Raw genomic sequence first — 25936 nt, forward strand, 5'->3', positions numbered from 1 at the left:
AAATTGAAATGAGAAAAAGGTCTGACTATAAATATGAAGGTTTAAGTGAAAACAGCTGTACTAATACATAATCTGAATGTTTGAACCCACCTGTAAACATGGGTCTTTTTATTCAGCTCTCTATCTCTAAGGTTTCCTCCGGGCTCTGCTCGGTTTCTTCCCACCATAATACTGGTCGCTGTTGTATAAGTGAAACATTCTTGAGATGGCGTAAAACACCAATCAAATAAATAAATCTATCTCTAAGCCTGTTTTCAATTTGGCTAATATTCATTTTAAATATTTTATTTAAAAATAAAATTAAAAATTATATTTTTATGATTTTGTAGTGTACATGCTTTATGTCAGGTCGATTTTCAGAGAGAGGTGGTTTACGCTGTGTTATACCCAGTTTCCTCCACCTGTAGACCTGACGGCTCTTGTACCTGTATTAGGGAAATATTCTTAACAGAGTTTAAGTCATCAATCAGGTACTTAAATTGGTTCTTTTTTTTTCTTATTTCAGCACCCCTCTTCAAGCTCCGGTACCTTACTCTGCAAACTTTGCTAAAACCAGCACATCCACTCCACAAGAAAGTCAAGCCATGTTTTCCATTCCAAAATCAACAAATTCACAGCAGCAACAACAACAACATTATTTCACAGACTCCCATTACCCTCCCTTTATGGAGGATTCTCCAACAGGGGGAGCTGTGCATCATTGGCAGCATCAACCCCATCCCCATGTGACTGCTGAGGCGGGGGAACATTATGAAGCAGATGAGCTGTATGGCTTGCCAAGTGCTGTAGCACAAAGGGAGGTGGGTCACTGGGAGCATGGTCAAATGCATCTCCAAGGTTACAGCACTGTTAAGGGTACTTCAGCAGAGCGGCATCTTCACGGCAATCCTGTTATTGGCCAGAGAGAGGAGGCGGAAGGTGGCAATGAGCAAAACCACGGTACAGCCGGGGATGGGAATGGCCACTGGTACCAGCATCATATGCCTAATGGATATTATTTAAATGGCTACGACTCGTTACAGCAACAACAACAACAACAGCATGAAAATGATGTTTACACGGCTGAAGCTTCGGGTGTGGATGAAATACAGCCACAACAACAACAACATGGTTATTATGGAGAAACGGTCAATTCGGGTGAAGAGTTTCCTCAAATCCTTCATGGCTACATTCCGTCCCATGAACAGCAAAATTATCTTTATTCTCATGAGGTGCATGACCAGCAAGCATACATTCCATCTCATGATAACATTGTTGAACCCTATCCTCAACCTCAGTCTCATGATGCTCATGAGCACCAGAGTTACGTACCGTCACACCCTTACTAGGCTCAACCAACCAGCTTGGAGTACCAATTTCACCAAGCAGACCCACCTAGTGACACAAATTACCCAAGGGCAGCAACTCTTGAGAAGCCATTGACGTCTTCAGATCCCCAGTTTGACAGTGGCTACAAGGTGATCTTTAACCAGGAAACAGACAAAGCTGAGACTGAGAAGCATTCTGGTCCATTTGATCGTCAAAACGTAGCCATTGACACAGGTGTAGAAAAAGGTAAGCCAGAAAATGCCTTGGAAAGTATGGGCACCTAAACATGATGAGGTCTTTAAAAACAAAAATTCAGCAAAACTACAAAGGAGACATCATACTCCTCACAGCGCATGCGTCATGCTTAACCTTTCACTTTACATCACAGCCACCACTAGACAGACTTGACCTTTGGAGCCTGTGAGATGCGTGTAGGCTTGTTTAGGCTTAACTTCATCATGTGTGTACTCACACAGAACTACGTCTATTTAATCAGCATTCACCAATAAAATTGCTAACTGTTTTTGGTCAGAATCATGTTTTACCTGCCCAAGACAAAGAAAATGCATGTGAATATATAGAGTATTGTTAGAGGCAAAAGTTGGGGCGGATTGGTTGTGTTTTCTAACATTCTGTTTCATCACTGTGACCTCTGTGACCCCAGTGACCTCAGTGACCTCAGTGTTGTTCAAGATTTCTGTACAAAAGTTCCTAGTGGTGGCATGCACTGTGAGGAGTGTGAGGAGACATCAGGTGATTCGAAATGTGTCATTGTAATTCTTCAGCCTTTTCACATGTTTGCAAGGTGTTTAGTCAAACATGGTTTGAGGTCATTTTTCAATGTAGACTGACCGTCCCGGGTAGCACAGTTGGTAGGGCGTCCGCTTTGGGGGCGGTAGATCCAGGATCAATCCTGGGTCGAGTTACACCTAAGACTTTGAAAGAGGAAGTTGTAACTTCCTCGCTTGGCGTTCAGCATGAAGGGGATAGTGCAATGACTCGTTGGCCCGTATCAGTATAATGGCTCGCCCGGGGCGGCTTACTTGCCTTCGGTAGGGCATCAAAGTGAAGCAGTACGAAATAAAAGAGTGGTGGAAATCTGTCCTGCAACAAGGAGGCACATCACATACGCCCTAAGGATTCCTTCATCGTCATATGACTGAAAAATTGTTGAATACAACGTTAGACCCCATGCACTCGCTTGCTCTCTCACTCACTCACTCACTCAGTGTAGACTGATAAAATTATACTTTTTGTGAAGTTCTGAAATTGGTCAACCACCCAATCAATTTAGTAAGTTCTTTTTTATTTAAAACAAATTGCACTGAAAATTGGTCTTTCATTTGCACAAATTTTGGGGAATTAGGGCTCTGTAATTCTAAGGTGTTTATTTGATCATATTCAGCTTAAAGACAGATAAAATTATAATTTTTATGAAGCCCTTGAATTGATCAATCCAACCAGAATCTAGTTGCAAATGTGTAGAAATTGCACTGAAAGTTGCTCTGTAGGTAAAAAGGTTGAGGAATAAGAGTAACCTTTTCTCTTTGTGAATGACACATTCTTGGCTAGAGTGTTATACACACCAAGCAAATAAAGAAAACAAACTTGTTGTGTGCTACAATTCAGCTCCTGCTTAATCCTTGCTAAACAGGAGTTTTGTCCCTTAGATTTAGCTCTAAATATGTTGGTGATCTTTGAAAAGCACACGTGTGACTTCTACCTTACAAATCATTAATTGGTGTTAGTTTTATAGAAGGCCCTGTTCTGTGTAAATCAGTGCATTTAAAAAATTCTCTGATTTTCAGACCTCTCCACAGACTCCCAGCAGGTCACCCAGCTGAGAATTCTTTACAAGGCGCGGGGAAGGAAGATAGAAGAGCTAACAGCCGAGTTAGACCAGTACAAACAGGAGTCGTGTAGAGAGATAAGGATTCTCAAACATCAGCTCTCCATGGCTCAGGGTAAGCACATGGGCCTACTATGAAAGTGTAGCAACATATTTGATTTGAGTTATGACCTGCATTTCTGGTCGTAAGTGGGAAGGTCTTTCAGCAACCTGCGGATGGTTATGGGTTTCCCCCCGGGCTGTGCCCGGCATTCTCCCAACCATAATGCTGGCCACCATCGTATAAGTGAAATATTCTTGTGTATGGCATAAAACACCAATCAAATAAGTAAATCAATATGACCTGGATATAACAGAGATTACCAGGCAGGAGTGAATATAAGTGCCTGGAGTGTAGCTGATGTGACTTTGTAATTACATTTACTGCAACATTTACTTCCATATACGTGTTGTTCTGTACAATACATGTATGTTGTAAGTTTCGTTCTTTGCTACTCACAGGTGACCGAGAAGGCATGGAAACCAGTCTAAAGCAGTGTCAAAACCTTCTTCAGGCATCCAAAGGGGAGGTAACTGAGTTGAGAGGGAAACTACAGACAGCTGAAGCACAAATACAGGCACTCAAGCACAGCAAGGACGAGGTAGACCTTGATTGTCAATGAGAGTTCCTCAACTTTTAATACATGTACATCAGGCCTTCAGATTTGAGCTGTGGCATCACACTCCCACAGCTTACACACTCCTGAATCATCCACTTGTGAGACACACCGATAATATCATGTCTCGTGGGGAAAATGAATTTAGGTGACATAATACCTCTATAAGAAGGACAGATTTTTGTGTCAATCTAGACTTGTTTGGTTCAGTGTAATGAACAAGATCAAAGATCATCTGATCTGTTTTGTAACTAGAAATATATTCACTCTATGACTGAAAAATAGTTAAGTACAAGGTTAAACCCCAAACACTCACTCACTCTTCAATATCAACGTTGTCTCAGAACACTCATTATTTCTCGAGCAGACAAATGCTTAAGAGATTAACACATTAAAATTTAGTTTCGTGTAGAGTTATGCCCCTTGATGCACCTCGAGTTCCAACATGGTTTTCATGGCCTATGCGTTATGTATTTAAGTGTATCTGTCAACAGAGAGTCATGATTGCTGTCTTTCATTACAGCAGGTAATTGGCAGCTGTTCAGTGCTGTTACAGCTGAGACAAATATGGAAAACTTTATGTTCACCATGGCAACAGCAGGATTTAGGGGAAGAGCATTAAAACAAAAGCAAATTCACTGAACTCAAAGCTGTGTGTAGTGTTGAGATAAATAAAAAAGGACATGTAATACCGAGGCAAATTGATGATCAGATTTTGAGTCCGGTTCATATGTTATTACGACTTATGTAAGTTATGGCCGGGCTCATTTTTCAGCCAGATTTTGCCAGAATCCAAACTTATTCAAGGGTAATGGATTTTAAATTCCTGTATAATCACATTATCTTCTAATTCCTTTTCTCAAAGCAAGTATAAAGAATACTGTGATGTAAATGTAAGTTGTATCACTCTGTCAGAGGTAAATACTGACAAATTTCATTGTCATTTTTATTTTTTACTCTTTCTTTACAGGAAGTCAGATACATGTAGATCCCCACCACTTTGATTTACAGGAATATTTTCATCATGGGGTTCATGTATTTTCATCATGGGTTCCTGTATTTTCATCATGGGGTTCCTGTATTTTTATCATGGGGTTCCTGTATTTTTATTAAGAAATGAACCTTGCAACATATTTAATAATGTGATAATAAGATTGATACCCTGAATCTTCAACCTTTCAAACCACTTCTGTGGCTTGAGTCACACCTAAGACATTAAAAGAGGAAGTGGTAACTTCCTCAGCATGAAGGGGATAGTGCAACGACTGGTTGACCCGTATCAGTATAATGGCTCGGGCAGGGCGGCTTACTCGCCTTCGGTAAGGCGTCTCAGTGAAACAGCACTAGATAAAAAAATGGTGAAAATCCGTTCTGCAACAAGGAGGCACATGACATGCACTCTTAGGACTTCTTCATTGTCATATCACTGAAAAATTGTTAAGTATGACGTTAAACCCCAAGCACTCACTCACACCGCCTCTGCAACCAATTATTTTGAAACATTCTGGAACTCTGGGGAGTGTAGAGAAATTTGCACAGTTTTATGAAGCTTGCATCTTTAATGACACAAACAAATCATTTTTAGCGTCATTTTTGTAATAATTGTATCATTCCACTGGAAAAAGTGGACTTGTGGTTGAAAACGTTGAAGATTTACAGTAGTCACACGGATAATTTGTTCAGCGTTCTGTTTCTTATTTCAGCTGATCAACAAGCTGAGCTCTGCAGAAACCAACATTGAGGGACTGAACGAACAAGTGGCAGAACTGGGGAAGTCTGACAGTTTAGACAGGGCTAGGGTTCACCACCAGAGTGTGGTCAATGGGCTGCAGATGAAGTATGACACAGAGATCCTCTCCCTGAAAGAGAAACAGGACTCCTTGTATGAGCTGGTCGCTGATAAGGTTGGTGGTGTAGAGATTATACCATAGACTTATTGTAAATTTTTGGTTTGAGCAGCTCAAGCTGAGATTTCTGTACTCTTCCTGTAAGGCACTTTCAGAAAGTGCCACCATCTGTACCTTGCGATTTTCTCTTTTTAACGCAAATTACGGAAGTTGATAAATGCACTAAAAGTAATGAGCTGTGCCATATGTGTATGTGTAGAACTCCTCGCGGCAAACTTCATGAAAAATAGACGCTTAATAAAGCAGTGGTACTTTATATGCTTGTTAACATCTTGTAGGAGAGAGAGATTAAGTCTCTTCGCCAGCAGTTAGCCGATGTTCAGCACCAGGGGGAGCTGGCACAGATTTCCCGCGCAGAGACGATTAACCGACTGACAAAGAGCTTAGAAGAAAGTCAAAGACAGTGTCATTCTCTGCTGGAGTCCTGTGAGTTAATAATGAAAAATACTGTAAATTGAATTAAAATAAAAATTATAATTAGTTAAAATTTGCTCATTTTGTGAACAAAAGAAATTTGTATGAAAACTTAAATTTTTTTATTGGTAAACCATTTACAGTAGTTTGATTTGTTTAGATGCCCAGGGGTTTGGGAGTCTTCACGTTACGCGGAACTAAAATTACAAAATAAGATGTGGCCCTGGCATACATACAGTTTGTGTACCTCCTAGATTAAAAACTGTAACATTTCATTTTATTCCATAGCTGTAAACGAAGAGCTAGGAAAGACCAAGGCACTTCTTAAGCAGAAAACTGCAGCCAAAGACATGACAGATGAGATGTGCCAGGCCCTAAAGGTGAGGCCTTACTAGTGAAGTGAGGAGTTCAAACCCAAGTTCCAGCAATTTGTAGAACTCTCAGTATTTTTGGATGCAAATACCTGCACATACTTTTTGAAACTTTGTATTAGATTTAAACAAACTTTAACTTCAGAATTGAAAATATCTAGTAAATGCTTAGAAAAAAGGTTACTAAGGTAGTTTAGATAGTTTTCTGTGGAGTATCTGATGAGGAAAACTTGATTTTATGTGGCCATTCTATTTAATGGTAAAGACATTTCGGTATGAAACAAAGCAACATCAGATATCACGTTTTCTTTTTCCCATTCAGATTTTTTTTTATCTATGTTTTAGTCTCACCCTTTTCGTTATCTGTGTTTTAGTCTCACCCTTTTCGTTATCTGTGTTTTAGTCTCACCCTTTTCGTTATCTGTGTTTTAGTCTTACCCTTTTGGTTATCTCTGTTTAAGTCTCACCCTTTTCATTATCCGTGTTTTAGACTCACCCTTTTTCGTTATCTCTGTTTTAGTCTCCCCCTTTTTGTTATGTCTGTTTTAGTCTCACCCCTTTCATTATCACTGTTTTAGTCTCACCCTTTTTGTTATCACTATTTTAATCTGACCCTTTTCGCTATCTCTGTTTTAGCCTCACCCTTTTCGTTTCTTTTTCTCAGGAGGAATTAGTCGATCTTCGAGAACAATTAAGCATGTTTGAGTCTGCATCAAGTCTGGGCTTGTTCTCTACCATTTCCTCCTCCAAATCTAAAGAGCTCCATGACGACTCCATGACTGATCTGGGCATCAAGAAGACATTGGACTTCAAAACTCCAGAATCAGTGTCCAGGTAGATAGTGTGAATGAGTTGATGCCTGTTCATGATAATTGAGTCCCACTGTTTGTGGAAGCATGGTGACAGTAAGCAGTCGATGGTGCTGGCGTGACTGTATGGGCAGTCCGACATGTGAGTTTCTCCTGGGCTCTGTCCGGTTTCCTCCCACCATAATGCTAGCTGCCACTGTATAAGTGAAATGTTGAAAACACCAATCAAATAAACAAATCACGAATATGGTGTCTGCATCTGTACATCACATGTCAAAGACATGTTGTTTTCACTGGGCACATTGGTGTCTTCCTTTCCTAAAACTAACAACTGACGTATTTATAAATGAATAATTCTCAAGAGCGGCATATAACAACAAAATAACACCAGTGGTCCAAGCAGTCTTTAGGCAGTCAACTCTGCATGTCCTGCATGGACAGGTATATCTTCAACATGCACTTGTCCGTCTTAAACATGCACATGTCTGTCTTAAACATGCACATGTCCATCTTAAACATGCACATGCCCATCTTCAGCATGCACATGCCCATCTTAAACATGCACATGTCCATCTTAAACATGCACATGCCCATCTTAAACATGCACATGTCCATCTTAAACATGCACATGCCCATCTTAAACATGCACATGTCCATCTTCAACATGCACATGCCCATCTTCAACATGCACATGTCCATCTTCAACATGCACATGTCCATGTGTGTAAGGAGTAAAGACACTTCAAATGCCACCTTGCAATATCTCCCAAATTCAAGACATACATGTGAATTCTGAAAGAAATGAATGGAATCCAGATGATGGATGAATATGACTGGTATAGGTTTTTGAGATTCTAAGCTTGTAGGTATAAAAAAAAATTAAACACATTTGAGTTGGACTTTGACATGTGTGCAAAGTATAATCTAAGCTATGGATTACCTAAGGTGAAATTTTGATGGTAGAAGGCTTGTTTCCTGAATGTCCAAGATATGCTCAATGGACTTTTTTTTTTACACTTACCTCTTGTATATGATGTAGAGTAGGGTTAAAGTTCACCTTGGGTTTCATGAATGGACTTGGACAGAATGTACGTGTATTTCCTGATAATGTTAAATCAGCTTGACTGTAGGCTTGCAATACCCCCCATCTAACATCCCCCACCCCCGGGCTATACTCGGTTTATTTCCTATCATGTCATTAATTAATATTTTGAATTTATGCAGCATCTATATGTATATATGTCTATTTGTGCAGTCACTTACCTGTCATATGTAAGTGAAATATTCTTGAATAAGGTGTTAATGGATCTAATCCAATCAGCAAATCAATGTGTCCAATCAGTAGGTCAGCTGTGACCGATGTCCCAGACGATTACGTGGGTAAACTCAGAATGGAGCTGGAGCGCTGCCTTATGAGCAACAAGACAAAGCGCTCCCAAGTCGCCAAACTGCAGACAGAGTTAAGAGCGGCAAAAACAGAACTCAACGACCTTTCATCACGGTGTGAGCGAGCAGAGAAAAGTGCAGAAGAACTCAAGGTTAGGGGACATCGAAGAATTTCCAAATGGTTGCACATTTAAGAGGACAAGTTCTATCAGTACATACATTGTGTAATTTGTACACCTTCCACATTTGCCTATCTTTTATCATTGTTGTGATTACGCAAGCTACGCAAAAATAGATCAAATGTTTTGTGGTTAAACCAGTTTTATGAAGACGACCATATCCACATAGAGGAAATATTCATGTTTCTCTTAACCAGGTTGGGTATCTGATTTTTGTTTTTAAAGATTTGTTTTCCTTATTCATGTTCCAGAAGATTTATTTTGAATGAATATTCATGTTCCAGTTGAAAGTGAAAAGCTATGAAGATGAGTTCAGCCCCGGAGAAGGTGACAAAATTTCAGTCATTGAAAAACGGCTCAGGAAAGAAATAGAAAATCTGAAGACTGAGAAAGACGGTTTGCTGGCAGAGACACAGGTATGTGGTTTTCACAGGTAATGCGGTCACGTGTATTTACATTTATAAACAAGCCATTCATTATTTACAACCCTTTTAGTTTTATTTGGTGCTGAATTTAAAGGACATAAGCAACGCTTGGTTGTTATTTCTTAATACGAAGTGTATGAGTTGCCCTAACGTTGAAGTACAGAAAACCTTCATCAGCTTTTCTCTTGGGGTATCAAATTGAGTTTAAACTATTGCTGTGATCGTGTTTGTACATTGTAGCTCACAATTTTACTGCTGCAGAGAAATTTTCTTTTACGTGGATGAATTTCTTTCTTTTTATTTTTTTCAGTATTTGATTTGTGAAAATAAATAATTTCTGATTGACCATCAAAGGGATCAGAATGTCAGAATTATGGATTGTATGAGGTTGTTTACTTTTTTAGCTTACCTGTACCAAATAAACAGGGTATTGTCTGGGTCTAGTTTGTTTAAAGTTTTTGGTCAATCATAGGGTTGCAGTAGCCGGCCGTAGTACACATATAGCCAATCGTTGGTAGCAATTTGCATGTCAAAAACCTAGGAAGTCTCTTACCTCATAGCTCAACATTTCCTCAGGCATTCACAGGGCTGCAGTTGTCACCCATTGTACGTGGATTGCCAAATGCAATTCGCGATTTGCATATCAAAGTCCTCCGCGGTAAATATATGTGCGAACTCCCCATAGTGTCCTTTAACTTCTCTATGATGTACTTCACTTCAAATGATGTCATTTTTGTGACAGTATAATAATTTTGAACTTTCTTGTTCATTAAATGGCAAGATCTTGGCAATATATAATTAAAGGATAATAGCTGTGTATGACAATGTCAATCATTTTACTTTAGTTTGGTTTAGAGGTGAATATTTGAAGGTATCGCATGACTTGAACATTATGCAGTTTTACAAACTTCTCAGTCAGGTGAGCTAGCGGCATTGTCTGAGTGCTTTGTTCATTCAAGTGTTCATGGTATGAAATAGATTAACTTAAGGTTGGTAATGAGAGATTGGCCGAGGGAGCAGAATTGCCGGAAGTGCCCTAGCTTGTGGCCGGTGACGAGAGTCATAATGAGAGATTGGCCGAGGGAGCAGAATTGCCGGAAGTGCCCTAGCTTGTGGCCGGTGACGAGAGTCATAATGAGAGATTGGCCGAGGGAGCAGAATTGCCGGAAGTGCCCTGGCTTGTGGCCGGTGAGGAGAGTCATAATGAGAGATTGGCCGAGGGAGCAGAATTGCTGGAAGTGCCCTGGCTTGTGGCCGGTGACGAGAGTCATAATGAGAGATTGGCCGAGGGAGCAGAATTGCCGGAAGTGCCCTAGCTTGTGGTCGGTGACGAGAGTCATAATGAGAGATTGGCCGAGGGAGCAGAATTGCCGGAAGTGCCCTGGCTTGTGGCCGGTGAGGAGAGTCATAATGAGAGATTGGCCGAGGGAGCAGAATTGCTGGAAGTGCCCTGGCTTGTGGCCGGTGACGAGAGTCATAATGAGAGATTGGCTGAGGGAGCAGAATTGCTGGAAGTGCCCTGGCTTGTGACCAGTGACGAAAGTCATAATGAGAGATTGGCTGAGGGAGCAGAATTGCTGGAAGTGCCCTGGCTTGTGGCAGGTGACGAAAGTCATAATGAGAGATTGGCCGAGGGAGCAGAATTGCTGGAAGTGCCCTAGCTTGTGACCAGTGACGAAAGTCATAATGAGAGATTGGCCGAGGGAGCAGAATTGCTGGAAGTGCCCTAGCTTGTGGCCGGTGACGAAAGTCATAATGAGAGATTGGCCGAGGGAGCAGAATTGCCGGAAGTGCCCTAGCTTGTGGCCGGTGACGAGAGTCATAATGAGAGATTGGCCGAGGGAGCAGAATTGCCGGAAGTGCCCTAGCTTGTGGCCGATGATGAGAATCATAATGAGAGATTGGCCGAGGGAGCAGAATTGCTGGAAGTGCCCTGGCTTCTGGCCAGTGACGAAAGTCACACGTTTGAATACAGCTCCAGCTGGTTCAGCTGTCTGAAATGTAATGTTTCTTGTAAGCTTCTACTCTTGTTTTTTGAAGCATATGGCATATAAAAGACCATTAAACACTGTCCATAAAAAATTTTTTTTTCTTTTTTTCTTTCAACCTAGACAAACGCATTTGGAACTACAGAATATACTGGAAACCTTCAGTAAAAAAAATCTAATGATTTCAAAAAGCGGATTGAATGACCTTAATGTCAGTCTGCTGTGTCTTGCAGGATTTAAAGCACCGCCTGGAAGAGGTCGCTAGCAGTGAAGAAAAGGTGAACGAGATTAACCGTGAGCTGAGCGCAGAGATGTCGCAGATGATCCGAGATTATGACGACGACAAGAGAGAGGGTCTGGAGAAGTAAGAAACAAGACTTGTGGACTGATCAAGTTGGTTTTTAGACTCGATCACAAAATGTATTTGCCCACAAAATTTGATCAGAATCTGATCATATTGATAGCAGTCATTGTGCGAAAAGTAGCAGCCAGTAAAAATCAAGGATGTAGTTCCATAGGAACTTACAGAAAATAAGCCAGTGCACGAAGTGTTATCAAAATTAAACAGTAATAGTGTAGTTAATGAATGGAAGCCGAAGTATAATAAACAGAATGACTCAGATTAGCAGCCCTCACTTTTGTGGAGATTAAAAGTGCAAGAATGCATTGAACTCTCTTATTTCTTTTTCTGTCTTTAGTTGAGACTTCATGGGTTGACAAAACATCAGTAGGAAATATTACCACATGGCAAAACGTCATTTGGTCTTTGGCTGCGAAAGGCTGTGGTTTCCCCTGAGCTCTGCCCAGTTCCCTCAAAGCATAATGCTGACCACCACAATATAAGTCAAATATTCTGAAGCGAGGTGTAAAACACCAGTCAAATAAATAAATCAAGTGATCTACAGCCCCCCTATAAACTTGCCACATGTTGACCCCGAAGGATTCTCACTGTCTTGTCTAATATTACACAATGGAGGTGGAACAGAAGCGAAATTCTTGAGAAAATTTATAGTCTTGATGATAAATGACAATGAAGGACACTACCTAAAGTTGATAGTGTCTTGTCCTCTTCTTCTATCAGATGTCATGAGGCCTACATGCAGATGGTGGAGGATGCTAAGTCTCGGGTCAGAGAGGAGATTACCTCTGCTGCGGAGAGCGAAAGACAGGCTCTGGTGGAGAAGTACGAGAGTGAATTAATTATTGTCAGGTAAGAGGAGTGCCAGCAAAATTTCCTGTAATTCCACTGGCACCACACAGTTGGTATGCTTTAACACTGACGTGCAATCTTTAATCCCATTTACTTCTGGCACATTATTGCTACGTAAAGAAAATTGGTATTAAACAGGCATTAAGAATGTTAAGGGGCGTTTGTGATGTTGATACAATCTGAAAGTGTAAGTGTAAAGCCCACATGCTCATAAGGGTACTAGTACCAGCTGGAATAAAAGCTCGAATTGCTGGAAATACGATGCAGCTGTGTTAGGTTAGGCTTAGTAGAAATTAGGTACTTTATTTGATTTTTAAAAAACTTGAGAAATCCTTTTGAACTATTAGTCATACTCAACTGATCTGGAGATGACAGCAAAGGAAGACTGAAGAGTTCAATTCCAAGAGGAGACAACTGCTATTTCTGTACAAGCCTATTAGTATTCATTGAGGCCATCTGGGGTTAGTTTCACAAAGATATTATACATGTACAATAATCACACATATAGGACAATGGTAGGGTAATAGTGACATACAAAATGTCGTAGACAAATGCTGCTTTGTGAAACTGGGCCCTGAACAGGGCTATATTAATGTAGAATGAGTTCACCCAACTGGTGAACTGTTGTTGTTGTTGACAGGGATGAGCTGCGTGGAGCCTGGAAGGAAGTGGACACGGCTAAGGAGCTGTACATCAAACTGTCTGAGGAGAAGAAACAGCTGGAGATTCAGCTTAGAGAGGAGTTTCAGATTGAAATGGAGGTTGAAATAGAAAAGGTAACTGTTACTGCTTTCCTGTACGCATAAATACATCGCATCTGGCCGTCTTTGCATAATGAAATATTCGTAAAACACCAATGAAATAAATAAATAAATATAGCAGTAATTGTGTGGTTGATTAAATTATTTAATTTTTATCTGTAATGCTCAAGAATGTTTCACTTACACAACACCAGTAATATTTATGGGTGCAGAATTGCTTTGTCTGGGGTAAACCACTGAACTGAACTTTGGTAAGTTGTTTCTCACGTAACAATACCTCATGGTATGCACAACTGTGGTTTTATTACCTCCCTTGGAATGCTCTCTTTTTTACATAACACTCAAAACAGTTACTGGTAATAATGGGGTCTATGCACAAGTTTAATACTGGGATTGTACATGATCTTGAAAACTTTGAAGGCCTGGAATTTGAAGGTAACCTTTGTTGGCCCTGAAAGGCCGTGAAAATTATGGGTTTTTGTAGATTTATGGGCGCGGCAAAGCCTTGAAATTGAGAAGTGCCTTGATGCTCGTACTGTTGTCTGATAGAGCGACAAAAAAACTTGAAACTTGACTTAATGTACTGTCGTGGAGAAATTTGTTTTCCAGCATCTTGTTGACCTGCTGTATATCAGTGTGAAAGTTTATTTAATTTGAGTACGTGGGAAGGTCTATCAGCAACCTGCGGATGGTCGTGGGTTTCCCCCCCACCCCGGGGTCTGTTCGGTTTCTTCCCACCATAATGCTGGCCGCTGTCGTATAAGTGAAATATTCTTGAGTACAGCATAAAACACCAATCAAATAAATAAATAAGTAAATATTTAATATGAAAATTTAGCATTGATTTCAGCTTGCACAGCTGTAGAATATGTATACAAAGAAAACTAATTAGCAAATGTGAGTTTTTGGCCTGTAAGTGCTTGGAAATTTGAAATCTGTGGGTGTCCGGTATGCCAACCTTGGTGTTAGGGCACTGAACACACAATGCTTGCATTTACATTTGCATATCCGTCGGTATTATGTTTTAATGTTAAAAAGGCAGGTATCATACATTTCAGGTGACAAGTCGCCTGTCAAAGGAGAAACAGGTGGAACTTGAAAAATTAAAATTGGAATTGGAATCCAACATCAACCCAGATGTGGTGGCCAAAGCTAAGGAGGTGTGGCTGAGAGAACAGGAAGAGGTTTGGCAGCAGAGAATAAAGACAGAGGTAAAGTTTCACATGTGTCATTTCACAGATGTGACAGTGCACAGTGCACTTTAGTGTATCACTATTCAGCACTGTCTGTAGTTTGGTGATTTCGGAAATTAGAGGTGACATTCAAAAGAGTCAGTGCAGTGGGTTCACTGTGTTTTTAACAGGGTGGTCCAATAACGAAGCTCTATGAATATTGTGTTGCAACTGGCTTGCTACAGTGTAATATTGTCTGGATGTCTGAGAAAATGTTATATGCTTTTTAACCCTGAACACGCAAACCAGCAAAGAAAACAAAATGCATGTACACATAGTGTAGCATCAGTGTAAAAAAACTAGACGACACTTGTAGCCTAATGGCCTAGAATCTTGTATATTTGGGAATGAATTCAAGCTAGGCCCAGACGTACCTTGGCTGCCCAGGTTTTACTCTCCATACAGTAATCTTTGATGACCTATTGTAATGTGTTTTTATAAGCTAAACCACATTCTTCACAATCCGTTGAATATTCAGGTGGAGAAGGCCAAAGCTGACTGGCTGAAGGAGCAGTCATCCTCCCTGCAGGACACTATAGACTCTGCCATACATGCAGCAGAGGTAGAATGGAGGACACTACAGGAAGTGGACAAGGAGAGGGAGATTAAGGAGCGCTTAACCGAAGGTGAAGATCCTCAGTGACTTCATTTTTATCAAGGTCTTTTATTAAGACAGTTTTGTGTCTGTAATTAGGAAAGTTTGCTTATAAAATAAGGAACAACCTAGTATATTTTGCGTTCAGCATTACGGGGATAGTGCAACGACTGTTGACCCCGTATCAGTATAATGGCTCTGTATAATATTAGCGAAGAAATACACCAGAGATTTCACTCTGTCCGCCTAGTGTGTCCGCACCAGCGAATTTTGGCCATCAAGATGACCGAGCTGACCACTCAAACTAAAGAGAACGGTGTTGAACTGTGAAATTTTGTTTGTGTCACAGGGTTTACTAGGTCACATGACATCATCCGCCCACTATGATCAACGTAAAAATCCACCTAGTGTGTCTGCAACCATGCTGCGAATATCATCAGCGTATTTCGCGGGTGATAAAGTTTTGCCCTAGAAGCTAAATAATCCCCCTAATGTGTCCCTGGCTTAAGCATTTCATTGAAGACCACATGTGTTCAACCAATATGACCAGCACATCATGTGACTTCTTTCAATGACTTTTAGAAGCTGAGTTGGGTAACATAAAAGATATATGGATCACAACTTCTATTATCAGTCATAATACTGACATTATCCAATGCCATTTAGAAGCTGAGGACATTATCCAAGGCCATTTAGAAGCTGAGGACGTTATCCAATGCCATTTAGAAGCTGAGGACATTATCCAATGCCATTTAGAAGCTGAGTTGGATTACGTAAAAGATATATATCACAGCTTCTATATATTCAGTGAGCGACGTTTCGGTATAGATACTAACACCGTTATCAAGCGTAACTATATGTGCTACGTTATACATAATATCATGCTGGAGAGTTTGTCTGTAACTTGACAGTTGATCAGGTCAGTGGTTTACCCTGGGTGTTTATACGTTATACATAATGTCATGCTGGAGAGTTTGATTGTAACTTGGCAGTTGATCAGTCAGTGGTTTACCCTGGGTGTTTATACGTTATACATAATGTCATGCTGGAGAGTTTGTCTGTAACTTGGCAGTTGAGCAGGTCAGTGGTTTACCCTGGGTGTTTATATGTCATACATAATGTCATGCTGGAGAGTTTGCCTGTAACCTGGCAGTTGATCAGTCAGTGGTTTACCCTGGGTGTTTATACGTTATACATAATGTCATGCTGGAGAGTTTGTCTGTAACCTGGCAGTTGATCAGTCAGTGGTTTACCCTGGGTGTTTATACGTTATACATAATGTCATGCTGGAGAGTTTGTCTGTAACTTGGCAGTTGATCAGTCAGTGGTTTACCCTGGGTGTTTATACGTTATACATAATGTCATGCTGGAGAGTTTGTCTGTAACTTGGCAGTTGATCAGTCAGTGGTTTACCCTGGGTGTTTATACGTTATACATAATGTCATGCTGGAGAGTTTGTCTGTAACTTGGCAGTTGATCAGTCAGTGGTTTATCCTGGGTGTTTATACGTTATACATAATGTCATGCTGGAGAGTTTGCCTGTAACCTGGCAGTTGATCAGTCAGTGGTTTACCCTGGGTGTTTATACGTTATACATAATGTCATGCTGGAGAGTTTGTCTGTAACCTGGCAGTTGATCAGTCAGTGGTTTACCCTGGGTGTTTATACGTTATACATAATGTCGTGCTGGAGAGTTTGTCTGTAACCTGGCAGTTGATCAGTCAGTGGTTTACCCTGGGTGTTTATATGTCATACATAATGTCATGCTGGAGAGTTTGCCTGTAACCTGGCAGTTGATCAGTCAGTGGTTTACCCTGGGTGTTTATACGTCATACATAATGTCATGCTGGAGAGTTTGACTGTAATTTGACAGTTGAGCAGGTCAGTGGTTTACCCTGGGGGTTTCGGATACCTTTCTTTTCCCCACTCATAAACTGACCACATCATATATGTTATGATGTTGGGGGGTGAATGACTATCAATTTATTCTTCAAATTTGTTTCATTATTCTGTAGATTTTTTGCTGTGTTGTCTTTCAGTTGAACAGATATTGCTATCTGAAAGGGCAGCAGCTGTGGAACTTGAAGTGAAATGTCGCCTGGAGGAAGAAAGGATAAAGTGGACAGAATTACTGGAAAAGGAAAAATCAGATGTCTGCAAGGAAGCAGATGTAGTGAATGAATTGCAAGACGAAAAGTCTAAACTGTGTGAAGAAAATTCAAAACTGCAGAAAGATATTGACAACTTGAGGACAGCTCATGCAAAGGCTGAAGAAGATATGAAAATGGACATAGCGAGATTGAAACATGAATTGTCAGAAGTCGAAAGCAGCTCAGAAAAGCTACACGCAGAGAAGAAAGTTCTGCAGGATACGTTGCGAAAGGAATTTGCCGATATGCAAGAGGAAATGAACAATCTTTTGACAGAGAAGAGCAAACTTCAAGACTCAACATTAGAAGAGCTTGATAAATTGCGGCTTGAAAACGTTCGTTTGCAGGAAGAGAAGGAGAAGTTGATGGTGGAAGCCAAAGCCGAGTTGGAAGCCAAAGTGAAGATGGTGGTCAGAGAGGCAGAGGAGAAGTTCAGACAAGAGCTGGAGAAAACTGTGTCCACGGACAAGGACAAGCAACAAATCTCTGAATCTGTGATGCAAGCAAGAGTTGAGAAACAGGTAATGTTTAGCTGTTGAACTAGTGTAGATTTACAGGACTGAAAAATCATTTTGCTAGGTCCATTCATCTCTGTGATTTCACAGTTGGTGGGCAGGGACAACCATAATAGCACATGCTGTGGGACTGATACAAAAAAATACACTGATAAACAGGTTTATGGTCATTTCCCATTTGATTTCCCCAGATGTTTGTTCAAAAGTATTTCATCTTATTCCCTCGAAAAGCCTCACAAGTCCCGTGACTCTAATGAGATTCTCATGGATGTTTAACACAGCTTTATTCAGTGTTGATGTGTTGTGTTTGATGACTTCAGGTGTCTGAGGCTCTGGAAAAGCCTCATAAGTCCTGTGACTCTAATGAGATTCTCATGGATGTTTAACACAGCTTTATTCATTGTTGATGTGTTATGTTTGATGACTTCAGGTGTCTGAGGCTCTGGAAAAGGCTCATAAGCCCTGTGACTCTAATGAGATTTCCATGGATGTTTAACATGGCTTTATTCAGTGTTGATGTGTTATGTTTGATGACTTCAGGTGGCTGAAGCTCTGGAAAAGGCTCATAAGTCCTGTGACTCTAATGAGATTCTCATGGATGTTTAACACCGCAATTCAGTGTTGATGTGTTGTGTTTGATGACTTCAGGTGTCTGAAGCTCTGGAAAAGGCTCATAAGTCCTGTGACTCTAATGAGATTCTCAGGGATGTTTAACACCGCAATTCAGTATTGATGTGTTGTGTTTGATGACTTCAGGTGTCTGAAGCTCTGGAAAAGGCTCATAAGTCCTGGCAGACAGAGGAGGACGTGAACAGAGCTACAGCTGTGTGCGAGGCCCAGGAGAGTGTGAGGACAGAGCTAGAGGCACGTTATATGGCAGAGATCACCGTCGTGAAAGAGGTGATTGATGATACAGTAACAGCTGTGATGGTTATGGCTCAGGTGTGCTGCAGCTATCAGGCCATTGACCGATGAGATCTCATGTTCAAACCCAACTCTTGGTCAGGAGGCTTGTCAGGCAATTGGCAAAGGTTGATAGTCTGAACACTCGGGCTTCCTTCACCCATTAATCTCAAGGCCGTCATATAAATGAAAAATCTTTGATCGTAGTATTGAACATCAATCAATTGATCCATCAGTCATTCATGTAGAGGGGAAATATTCCTGATGATGTACCACTAGCTTACCACAAGCACACTTGTGGGTTTCTAGCGGTCAAGATTGTTTGAGGATAGATCCAAGGATAGATAGGAGCAGTAAGGCACTGTAATGGCCTCTGTGGCCAAGTGGTTAGTGTAGCACAGCACAAGGACCCAGGAGCCTCTTACCAATGGGATTGCTGTGAGTTTAAGTCAAGCTTGCTGGTTCCCTCTGCCCGGTTTCCTCACACTAATAGGCTGGCTGCTGGCATATAGGTAAAATATTCTCAAGTAGTGCGTAAAACTCCAATCAAATAAAAAGGTAGTGATTACTTGTTGTGAAAGACCAAAATCATAATAATAAATGCAGCTGTACTGTGATGAAAAATTGGTGCAATTTTTTTTTTTTTTGAGATAAATAACTATCGACCAATTGGAATTAGCTGTACCTAGACATGATATTGTTAACAGGAAAGGAGCCGATTGCAAGCTGAGGTGGACAAACTGAGAGCAGAGGTGTCTAGTCAGGAAGAGAAGTGGTCAGCTGAAAGGGAGACAATCCTCCAGGAGAAAGATGCGGAGCGCAGACGCTGCGTTGAGGAGATCCGGGCGCAGTGCGAGCAGGACATCAAGCAGTTCATGGAAAACCACCAGCACACACTCACCAGCGCTCTGAAAACGGCACGTCACCAGCAGACTGCGGAAAAGGTTTGTGGCTGTCAGTTAGGGACATTTGATTTATTTATGTATTTATTTGATTTATTTGATTTATTTATTTATTTGTTTGTTTGATTGGTGTTTTACACCATACTCAAGAATATTTCAATCATGTGATGTCGGCCAGCATTATGGTGGGAGGTAACCAGGCAAATTCCTGGGGAAGTCCACAACCATCCGCGCATTGCTGGAAGACCCCCCAATGTAGTCTTTGAGAGGTAGCCAGTTTGAGATTGACTTGAACTGACAGTGACCGTATTGGTAGGAGGCTTCTTGGCCAATGCGCTGCGCTGGCATGCTAACCCCACCAACCAGGAAGGCCCCCTGGGGACTTTTGATATCAAGTACGGCAGCAGTGCATCAGTAGACAGCAGTTTAACCATTAAGCTAAAATAACAGAGTTGTAAACTATCGGAAAAGGGTCTGTAAATTGAAATGGGGCTGCTTTAATGAGGTACTCTGAATGATAAACATTTTTTTGTAACACTTCTTTTGAAATTGTTATAATATGAACAACAACATTAGTAATGTAACAGGAGTGTTTCCTTGAAAACGTTTCGAAATTTGACACCATCTATATTGTGTGTTTTGCAGGTAAGCGAACACTAAACAATCCAAAAATGGACTCATTGTAAAAATGATAATCCACCTTTTTTTCCCCGCAATTTTGATGTTCACATGATTTTTTGTTTTTCAAGGCTTTTTGATTCTGAAAATGTGTCTCGAAAGGAAAAATTGCCTAGATAGTCTACATTTTCTGGGAATTAGGTTCATTTATGTTTTTATACCCTTCGACATTGGAAAAAGATTTATACTGGTTCTAAAATAACAATTAAAATTTGGGTGGCCTAAGTAAAACGTTTAAAATTTTTAAACCTCTTGTTTTCTGTCAACAGCAACGATTTGAGCTAGAAATCAAAGAGCTCAAGACAAGAGAGCAGCAGCTACTGGGTTCTCTAAGGTCTACTCCCAACACCTCAGAGAACTCTGACGGGAGAGCTCCCTCAGAAGGGGAGACGACTCCGGGGTCAACAGCCACCAGCTGTGACAACTGTGAACAGCTGGAGAAGGAACTGAAATCCTTCAAGGATACAGACAATTTGGAGCAAATGCGCAGAGAGAAAGAGCAGGTGAAGGAGAAGCTTACAAAGTACAACAGCCAGGTGAAGAAGCTGCTCCAAGATCGTCAGAAGCTACAGGTGTCTGTGCAGAATCTGCAACAACGACGACAGCTGGAAGAACAGCACTTCAAACTGAAGGAGAAGCAAGCCTCGTCTGAGGATGATTCCAATGCGTCTGACCAATCAGGATCAAGGTCACGTGCTGAGGAGCAGCTTTACACTCAGCTCCAGAAAACGGAAGCTCTTGTTCGTGAACTAGAGGAAAAAAGAATGTCGGAACTAGAAGAACTCAGATCATCTTTGGAGGCAGAACATTCTGCTGCTATGGAAACCATGAAGAGGAAAATGGTAGAACTGAGGAAAGCACACTCTGTTGAGCTGGACAAAGTACAGAGAAAGTTTGCGGATGAAAAGCAAGAGCTGACGGGGAAAATAGAAAAATTGCAATCTCGCCGGTTGACGAGTACACCTGTTCAGGTAAGAGAACTGTAATCTGATCTTATAGTTACCCAGCGAAGTGCATTTTTGGTTTACAAGTGAAAAAACATAATTGTACAAAATGGATGATTTTTAGATTCCACGTTCCTGTGCACATCAAAAGTAAAATTCATGTAGCCCGATTGTAAAGGTAGAAAGCCAAGGGAGAAGTCATTTCATCTGTGGTTAATGGACCTAAAACAAACACTTCATCACTGAACCAAGATGTGGTCTGTTCATTCCAGCCATCAAGATTTCTGTTTATCCCTTTTTTTTTTTTTAAGACGGAGACCTCTGAAGCAGAAAAGACAGCCATTCTTGAAGTCAGAGCTCATTACATCGATGCTGTGGCCAAAATCAGAGGTATAACAACACAACATCTGCCAGACCGTTTGACAATTGTTAACATGTCAGCAGTGTTAACAATTGTCAAACTTAAAAGTGAACAAAGAACAAAAAATACTACCAGACAGCTAGACTAAATCGCTAAAATTTGTCTGAAATCAAAAAATAAGATATGAAAAATAATCTCTACAAGGCAATTTGACTGACAAAAATACTATATTTCACCTCAAGTTTGGTATGTAAAACACCTCAGAAAACTCTTAGATGGCAATTTACGGTAGATGAATCAATCAGAATCAAGCAAATTGTGTCCCTCAAAAAATTGTCAACTTCTGGTGAAATATAGTAATGAAAGTTTTATTTTTCAAGTTTGGTTTCTCAGACACTACATACAGACATATACATGATCCTCTTATTACTGGCGGGGCCTCCGCAGCTCAGTTGGTTAGCCCACTAGCGCAGCATAATGACCCAGGAGCCTCTTACCAATGTGGTCACTGTGACTTCAAGTCCCGCTCATGCTGGCTTCCTGTTCGGCTGTGGGAAGGTCTGCCAGCAATCTGCGGATGGTTGTGAGCTTCCCCCAAGCTCTGCACCGTTTCCTCCCACCATGATGCTGGCCGCCGTCGTATAATATTCTCGAGTATAGTAAAAGACTAATCAAATTAATATCTAAATCTAATTACCAGCTTGACTTTCATGAAAACATTATGCGTCTAATATTTGAAACAGGATTCCGCTGGTTGAAAATTTAGTTCATGTAAATATATTTAAATGTAGACTTTTCCAGACGTTTTGTGTGGTTTACCTTGAGAGGTGCTTAAAATAGAATTTTGGAAAGGAGGCTGCTAATATTAATAAACCAATGAGCAGCGTTTGAATCTAGACATTACACTTAGTCTTTTTTGGTGGCCTAGTGGTCTGTGTGCTAGCGCAGCACATTGAAAGAGGAACCAATGTGATCACTGTGAGTTCATGATGGCTTTCCTTCTGGTTGTACATGTGAAGGCCTACAAGTAAACTGTGGATGGTGGTGAGCACAGTGTAAAGCACCAATAAATAAACAAATAAATAAATAGATAATCGTTTTGGTTCTCAGAGGATGTCATGAAGCATGTTACAGAGACAAATTTAAGAGCTGCTGAGAAAATCAAGGAGGAGCTTTCCAGGGGAAGGAGCTCTCTGGTGTTGGAGGTGAAAACGACATGCCTTCAAGTTATTCGCAATGTACTGGGCCAAAATAGATTGGGGTGAGTGCTTGCCTGTTATAGGCATGTAAGCCTCCAAGACTGAAGACTGAAAGACTGACATCTTTCTTACAGTTATTAATAATTTAAAAGGCATCCAGGTTTTGCACTGAAGTCCTCAGACTGCTAAAACTGAGTTCATTTCAGGATTTTTTTATATTTTTGGTAGAATTCCATTTGATAACATCCTGTGCTCATGTTTTCATTAATAAGAAAAACATGTGACATGGCAACTTTTGTTTTAGATGTCTGTATGAAGGGTTTCTGTAATATCAGCTTTTGGAATCAAATTTCAGTCTTCAGAATAAGTTATACTTTGCTTTGCCATGAAGAACCACAAAACACCAAAACAGTATTTTGATAATGGTAAAACTTGGCCTTGCTTCTGTGTTGAAATATCTGATGTTTTGTGTTGAAATATCGGATGTTTTGCGTTGAAATATCTGATGTTTTGTGAGTCGTGTTGCAACTTAGGGACAAGGAACTGAATAGGGAGGGAGGAGGAGGTGGCAACTATTTTATTTACTAGGTCTCTTGAAAGTTGAACATTGGGAAAAGAGAGATCATAACTGAATTGGTCCTACACATGGCATCCAGTGTTTTTTGTTCTAGGTTTTAGTATTACATATCTCAGGGTCAGTGTCCAAGTAAAAACTGATTTGTTTCATATTGGCTTTATTCTCGGGGAACTTTTGAAAAAATTACTACCTGAAAAAAAAAGGGAAAAAAAAACATACCAATAAGGAATTCCTTTTTATTTATTATTTTCTATCTCCCAATGTGTCACAGGCAGGGAATTTTGTATCTTCCCACGCTCTCTCCCACTGCTTGTGGGGCCTTGATAACATTAAGAGGTCAACGAGTACAACCATTTTCAGTCCCATGTTCACTGGAGACAACTTGTCTTCCACTAATATGGTATGTATATATCTACGTCACATGTAAAAAAGTTTGTCAGTGACTTGCCAGTGGTTTTGCCTTGGGCACTCCGGTTTCCTCCATCCCTGAAACTGATTGCTCTGATATAAGTGAAAATTTCCTAAAAATGGTGTTTTATTTATAATTAGGCAAATTCATTATTTATCACGGCTTTTGTGTGACCAGTTTACATACATTAAGTATCTTTGTTTACACTTGCTTTGATGTTTATTTCCAACAGGACAAACACAGCTGCCATTACAAATGCCATAGAGAGACAACTGGAGGACTGTTCAACTCAGATTGCCAGAGGGAAGAAGAAGCCCGAGGAACAAAGCTCCTCGTCTGATGCTGTTAAAGAGACTGACAGCAATGTGGCACAGAGTGCAAAAGACAGACGGACTCTTTCACGTCAGTTGTCGCATAAGTCTAATGAAAGAAGTAACTGTGCAACAGATGAAAGAGCAGTATCAAATGGAAGAGTGCCGAAGGAAAAGAGAAGCGCCTCAAAATCAAGTGTAAATGGAAGGTCCAGAAAAGACATAGACAGAACAGAATGTGATGTTAAAGGGAATCTTCAGAATGGTCATTCATACGAAAAAAATGCTGACAAGGACGTAGATCAGCAGAAAAGTTTGAAGTTTACCGTAGGCTACGCCGATGACAAACTGCTAGCCAACCCGGTTCAGGGCTGTGATACTTCATGTCAAACAGTCAGTAGTGAAGCTCGACTTCCTTCAAGTGGAGAATCTCTGAACATTTCTGACTCTGTGTATCTACCTTTGGTCGCTGATATTACCAAAAATACTACTCTTTTCCAAACCGAGGAAGACCAGTTCAGATTCCACAGTTTGCCTGCGAATCCCGACGATTTGCAGTATTCTAAACCCAGCGTGACTGGTAACAGAGATGTGATAATGTCTGGAGCGTTACAAAAGGCAAATGGCACTGGACAAGATTACAGACGGCGGAATCGCTCACCTGCTGGTGACGTTTATAGAACTCGATCAAGTAGTCCCCGTCCCAGACAGAGAGAAGAACGACAATACCAGTCCGCTTCAAGAGAGGCGGGGTATGCGAGATCCGTGAAGAACACACCGGTTTCCGGCTTCATCGAAGACAGAACGGTTGATTTGACTTCGAGGATATCAGAGGTAACACTTGCTCAGGCGGGGCACAAGTCTGTTGGCTCATCTGGTGCCCCATGTGACAGTGGAATAGGCACACTGGGTCGTGAAAGACGCTCTGGGTCGGGTATGGCAGGACGTAGGGCTAATACACTTTCTGCGCCTGGAGTAGGCGGAGACATGAACCGGGTCGCTTCAAGATCTGATGACCGTAGACCCATGCTCTTCAGACAGAGCTCTGAAAACAGCTTATCTTCGTCTATTCTCACTCAGTACGAAGATGACTCGAGCGGTCCCAGCACCTACAGATCCACGGTGGAGGACTTTGGGCCTTTAGATTTCGACACGGAAGGAACTTTAACTTCTCTTGGCTTGGGACAACGGTCGCCGCGAAAGTACAACCCGGTTCCTGAAAAAGATGTGCCAAGAAGACGTCTTCCGTCAACAAACGACAGCAAGGAGTACTCTTGGAGACGATCCATGGAGGCTTATCGCGAAACGAATTGCGTAAACACCCGGATAAATCGCGTTGAGAATTCAGCCTCTAGTGCTGACGCATCTACTGCGAAGTCATCCTCAACTTTTTCCAACTTCAATTCCCCCGCCATTAAGGAGAGCTACAATCAAGGGAGGGAATCCAATGTATCAGACGCCACCGACGTTTCCTATAATCTACGATTGTCGAGTACTTTTGACTCGAGTGTACACGGAGCACGTGAGCAATTGGGACAGTCGTTTATCCCGAACATGGAACCCCCGCGATTGGGAGGCCAAGGGCTGGGTGAAGCTGTTCGGAGACCGGTACCTGTGATGGGTAGAAGAGTTCAGGACGCAAAGTCCGCTCTATCTGGTCCACAGAAGTCATAACACTTGAACTTGTGAATAAGTTATGAAGAAAAATATCGTGCACATCATAAAAAACAAGAAATTAACAAATAAATAACTTTATTTATTTTCCATACGCTGTACTCTCTTGTCGCTTTAGGGAATATTCCATTAATAATCCATTAAGACAGCGGATTCGATTGAAAAGATTTTACTCTATAAACGAAGGTGAACGTCACATAATTTTTCCCCTCAGAGAGGCAGT

The 25936-nt window shown here is 41.0% G+C and overlaps 2 protein-coding genes across 2 annotated transcripts in view; both read left to right on the forward strand.

The window, feature by feature from the left end:
• The window catches only part of LOC135462582 (putative cyclin-dependent serine/threonine-protein kinase DDB_G0272797/DDB_G0274007), a 4545-nt gene extending 3217 nt beyond the window's left edge, over positions 1-1328 (forward strand). Inside the window, exon 2 of the mRNA XM_064739806.1 lies at positions 506-1328. Within this exon, the coding sequence (XP_064595876.1) occupies positions 506-1328 (823 nt within the window). The remainder of the gene's footprint in view (positions 1-505) is intronic.
• On the forward strand, positions 510-25719 carry LOC135462584 (centrosomal protein of 152 kDa-like). Its single transcript, XM_064739807.1, has 20 exons — positions 510-1554; positions 3117-3272; positions 3659-3798; positions 5517-5717; positions 5999-6146; positions 6423-6514; positions 7170-7339; positions 8657-8852; positions 9164-9295; positions 11526-11656; positions 12374-12502; positions 13143-13278; positions 14322-14474; positions 14974-15121; positions 17130-17761; positions 19366-19602; positions 20508-21209; positions 21494-21572; positions 22654-22804; positions 23961-25719. The coding sequence occupies exons 2-20, from the start codon at positions 3263-3265 to the stop codon at positions 25711-25713; spliced, it is 5340 nt and encodes a 1779-aa protein (XP_064595877.1). The 5' UTR covers positions 510-1554; positions 3117-3262; the 3' UTR covers positions 25714-25719.
• Positions 25720-25936: the final 217 nt, after the last annotated feature.

Source organism: Liolophura sinensis, chromosome 2, assembly GCF_032854445.1.
Source record: "Liolophura sinensis isolate JHLJ2023 chromosome 2, CUHK_Ljap_v2, whole genome shotgun sequence".
Classification (NCBI taxonomy): Eukaryota; Metazoa; Mollusca; class Polyplacophora; order Chitonida; family Chitonidae; genus Liolophura; species Liolophura sinensis.

Coding starts and splice junctions, on each gene's coding strand:
- LOC135462584 (XM_064739807.1), top strand. Junction 5,718..5,998: donor ATGAGCTGGTCGCTGATAAG/GTTGGTGGTGTA, acceptor AACATCTTGTAG/GAGAGAGAGATTAAGTCTCT. Junction 8,853..9,163: donor AAAGTGCAGAAGAACTCAAG/GTTAGGGGACAT, acceptor TTCATGTTCCAG/TTGAAAGTGAAAAGCTATGA.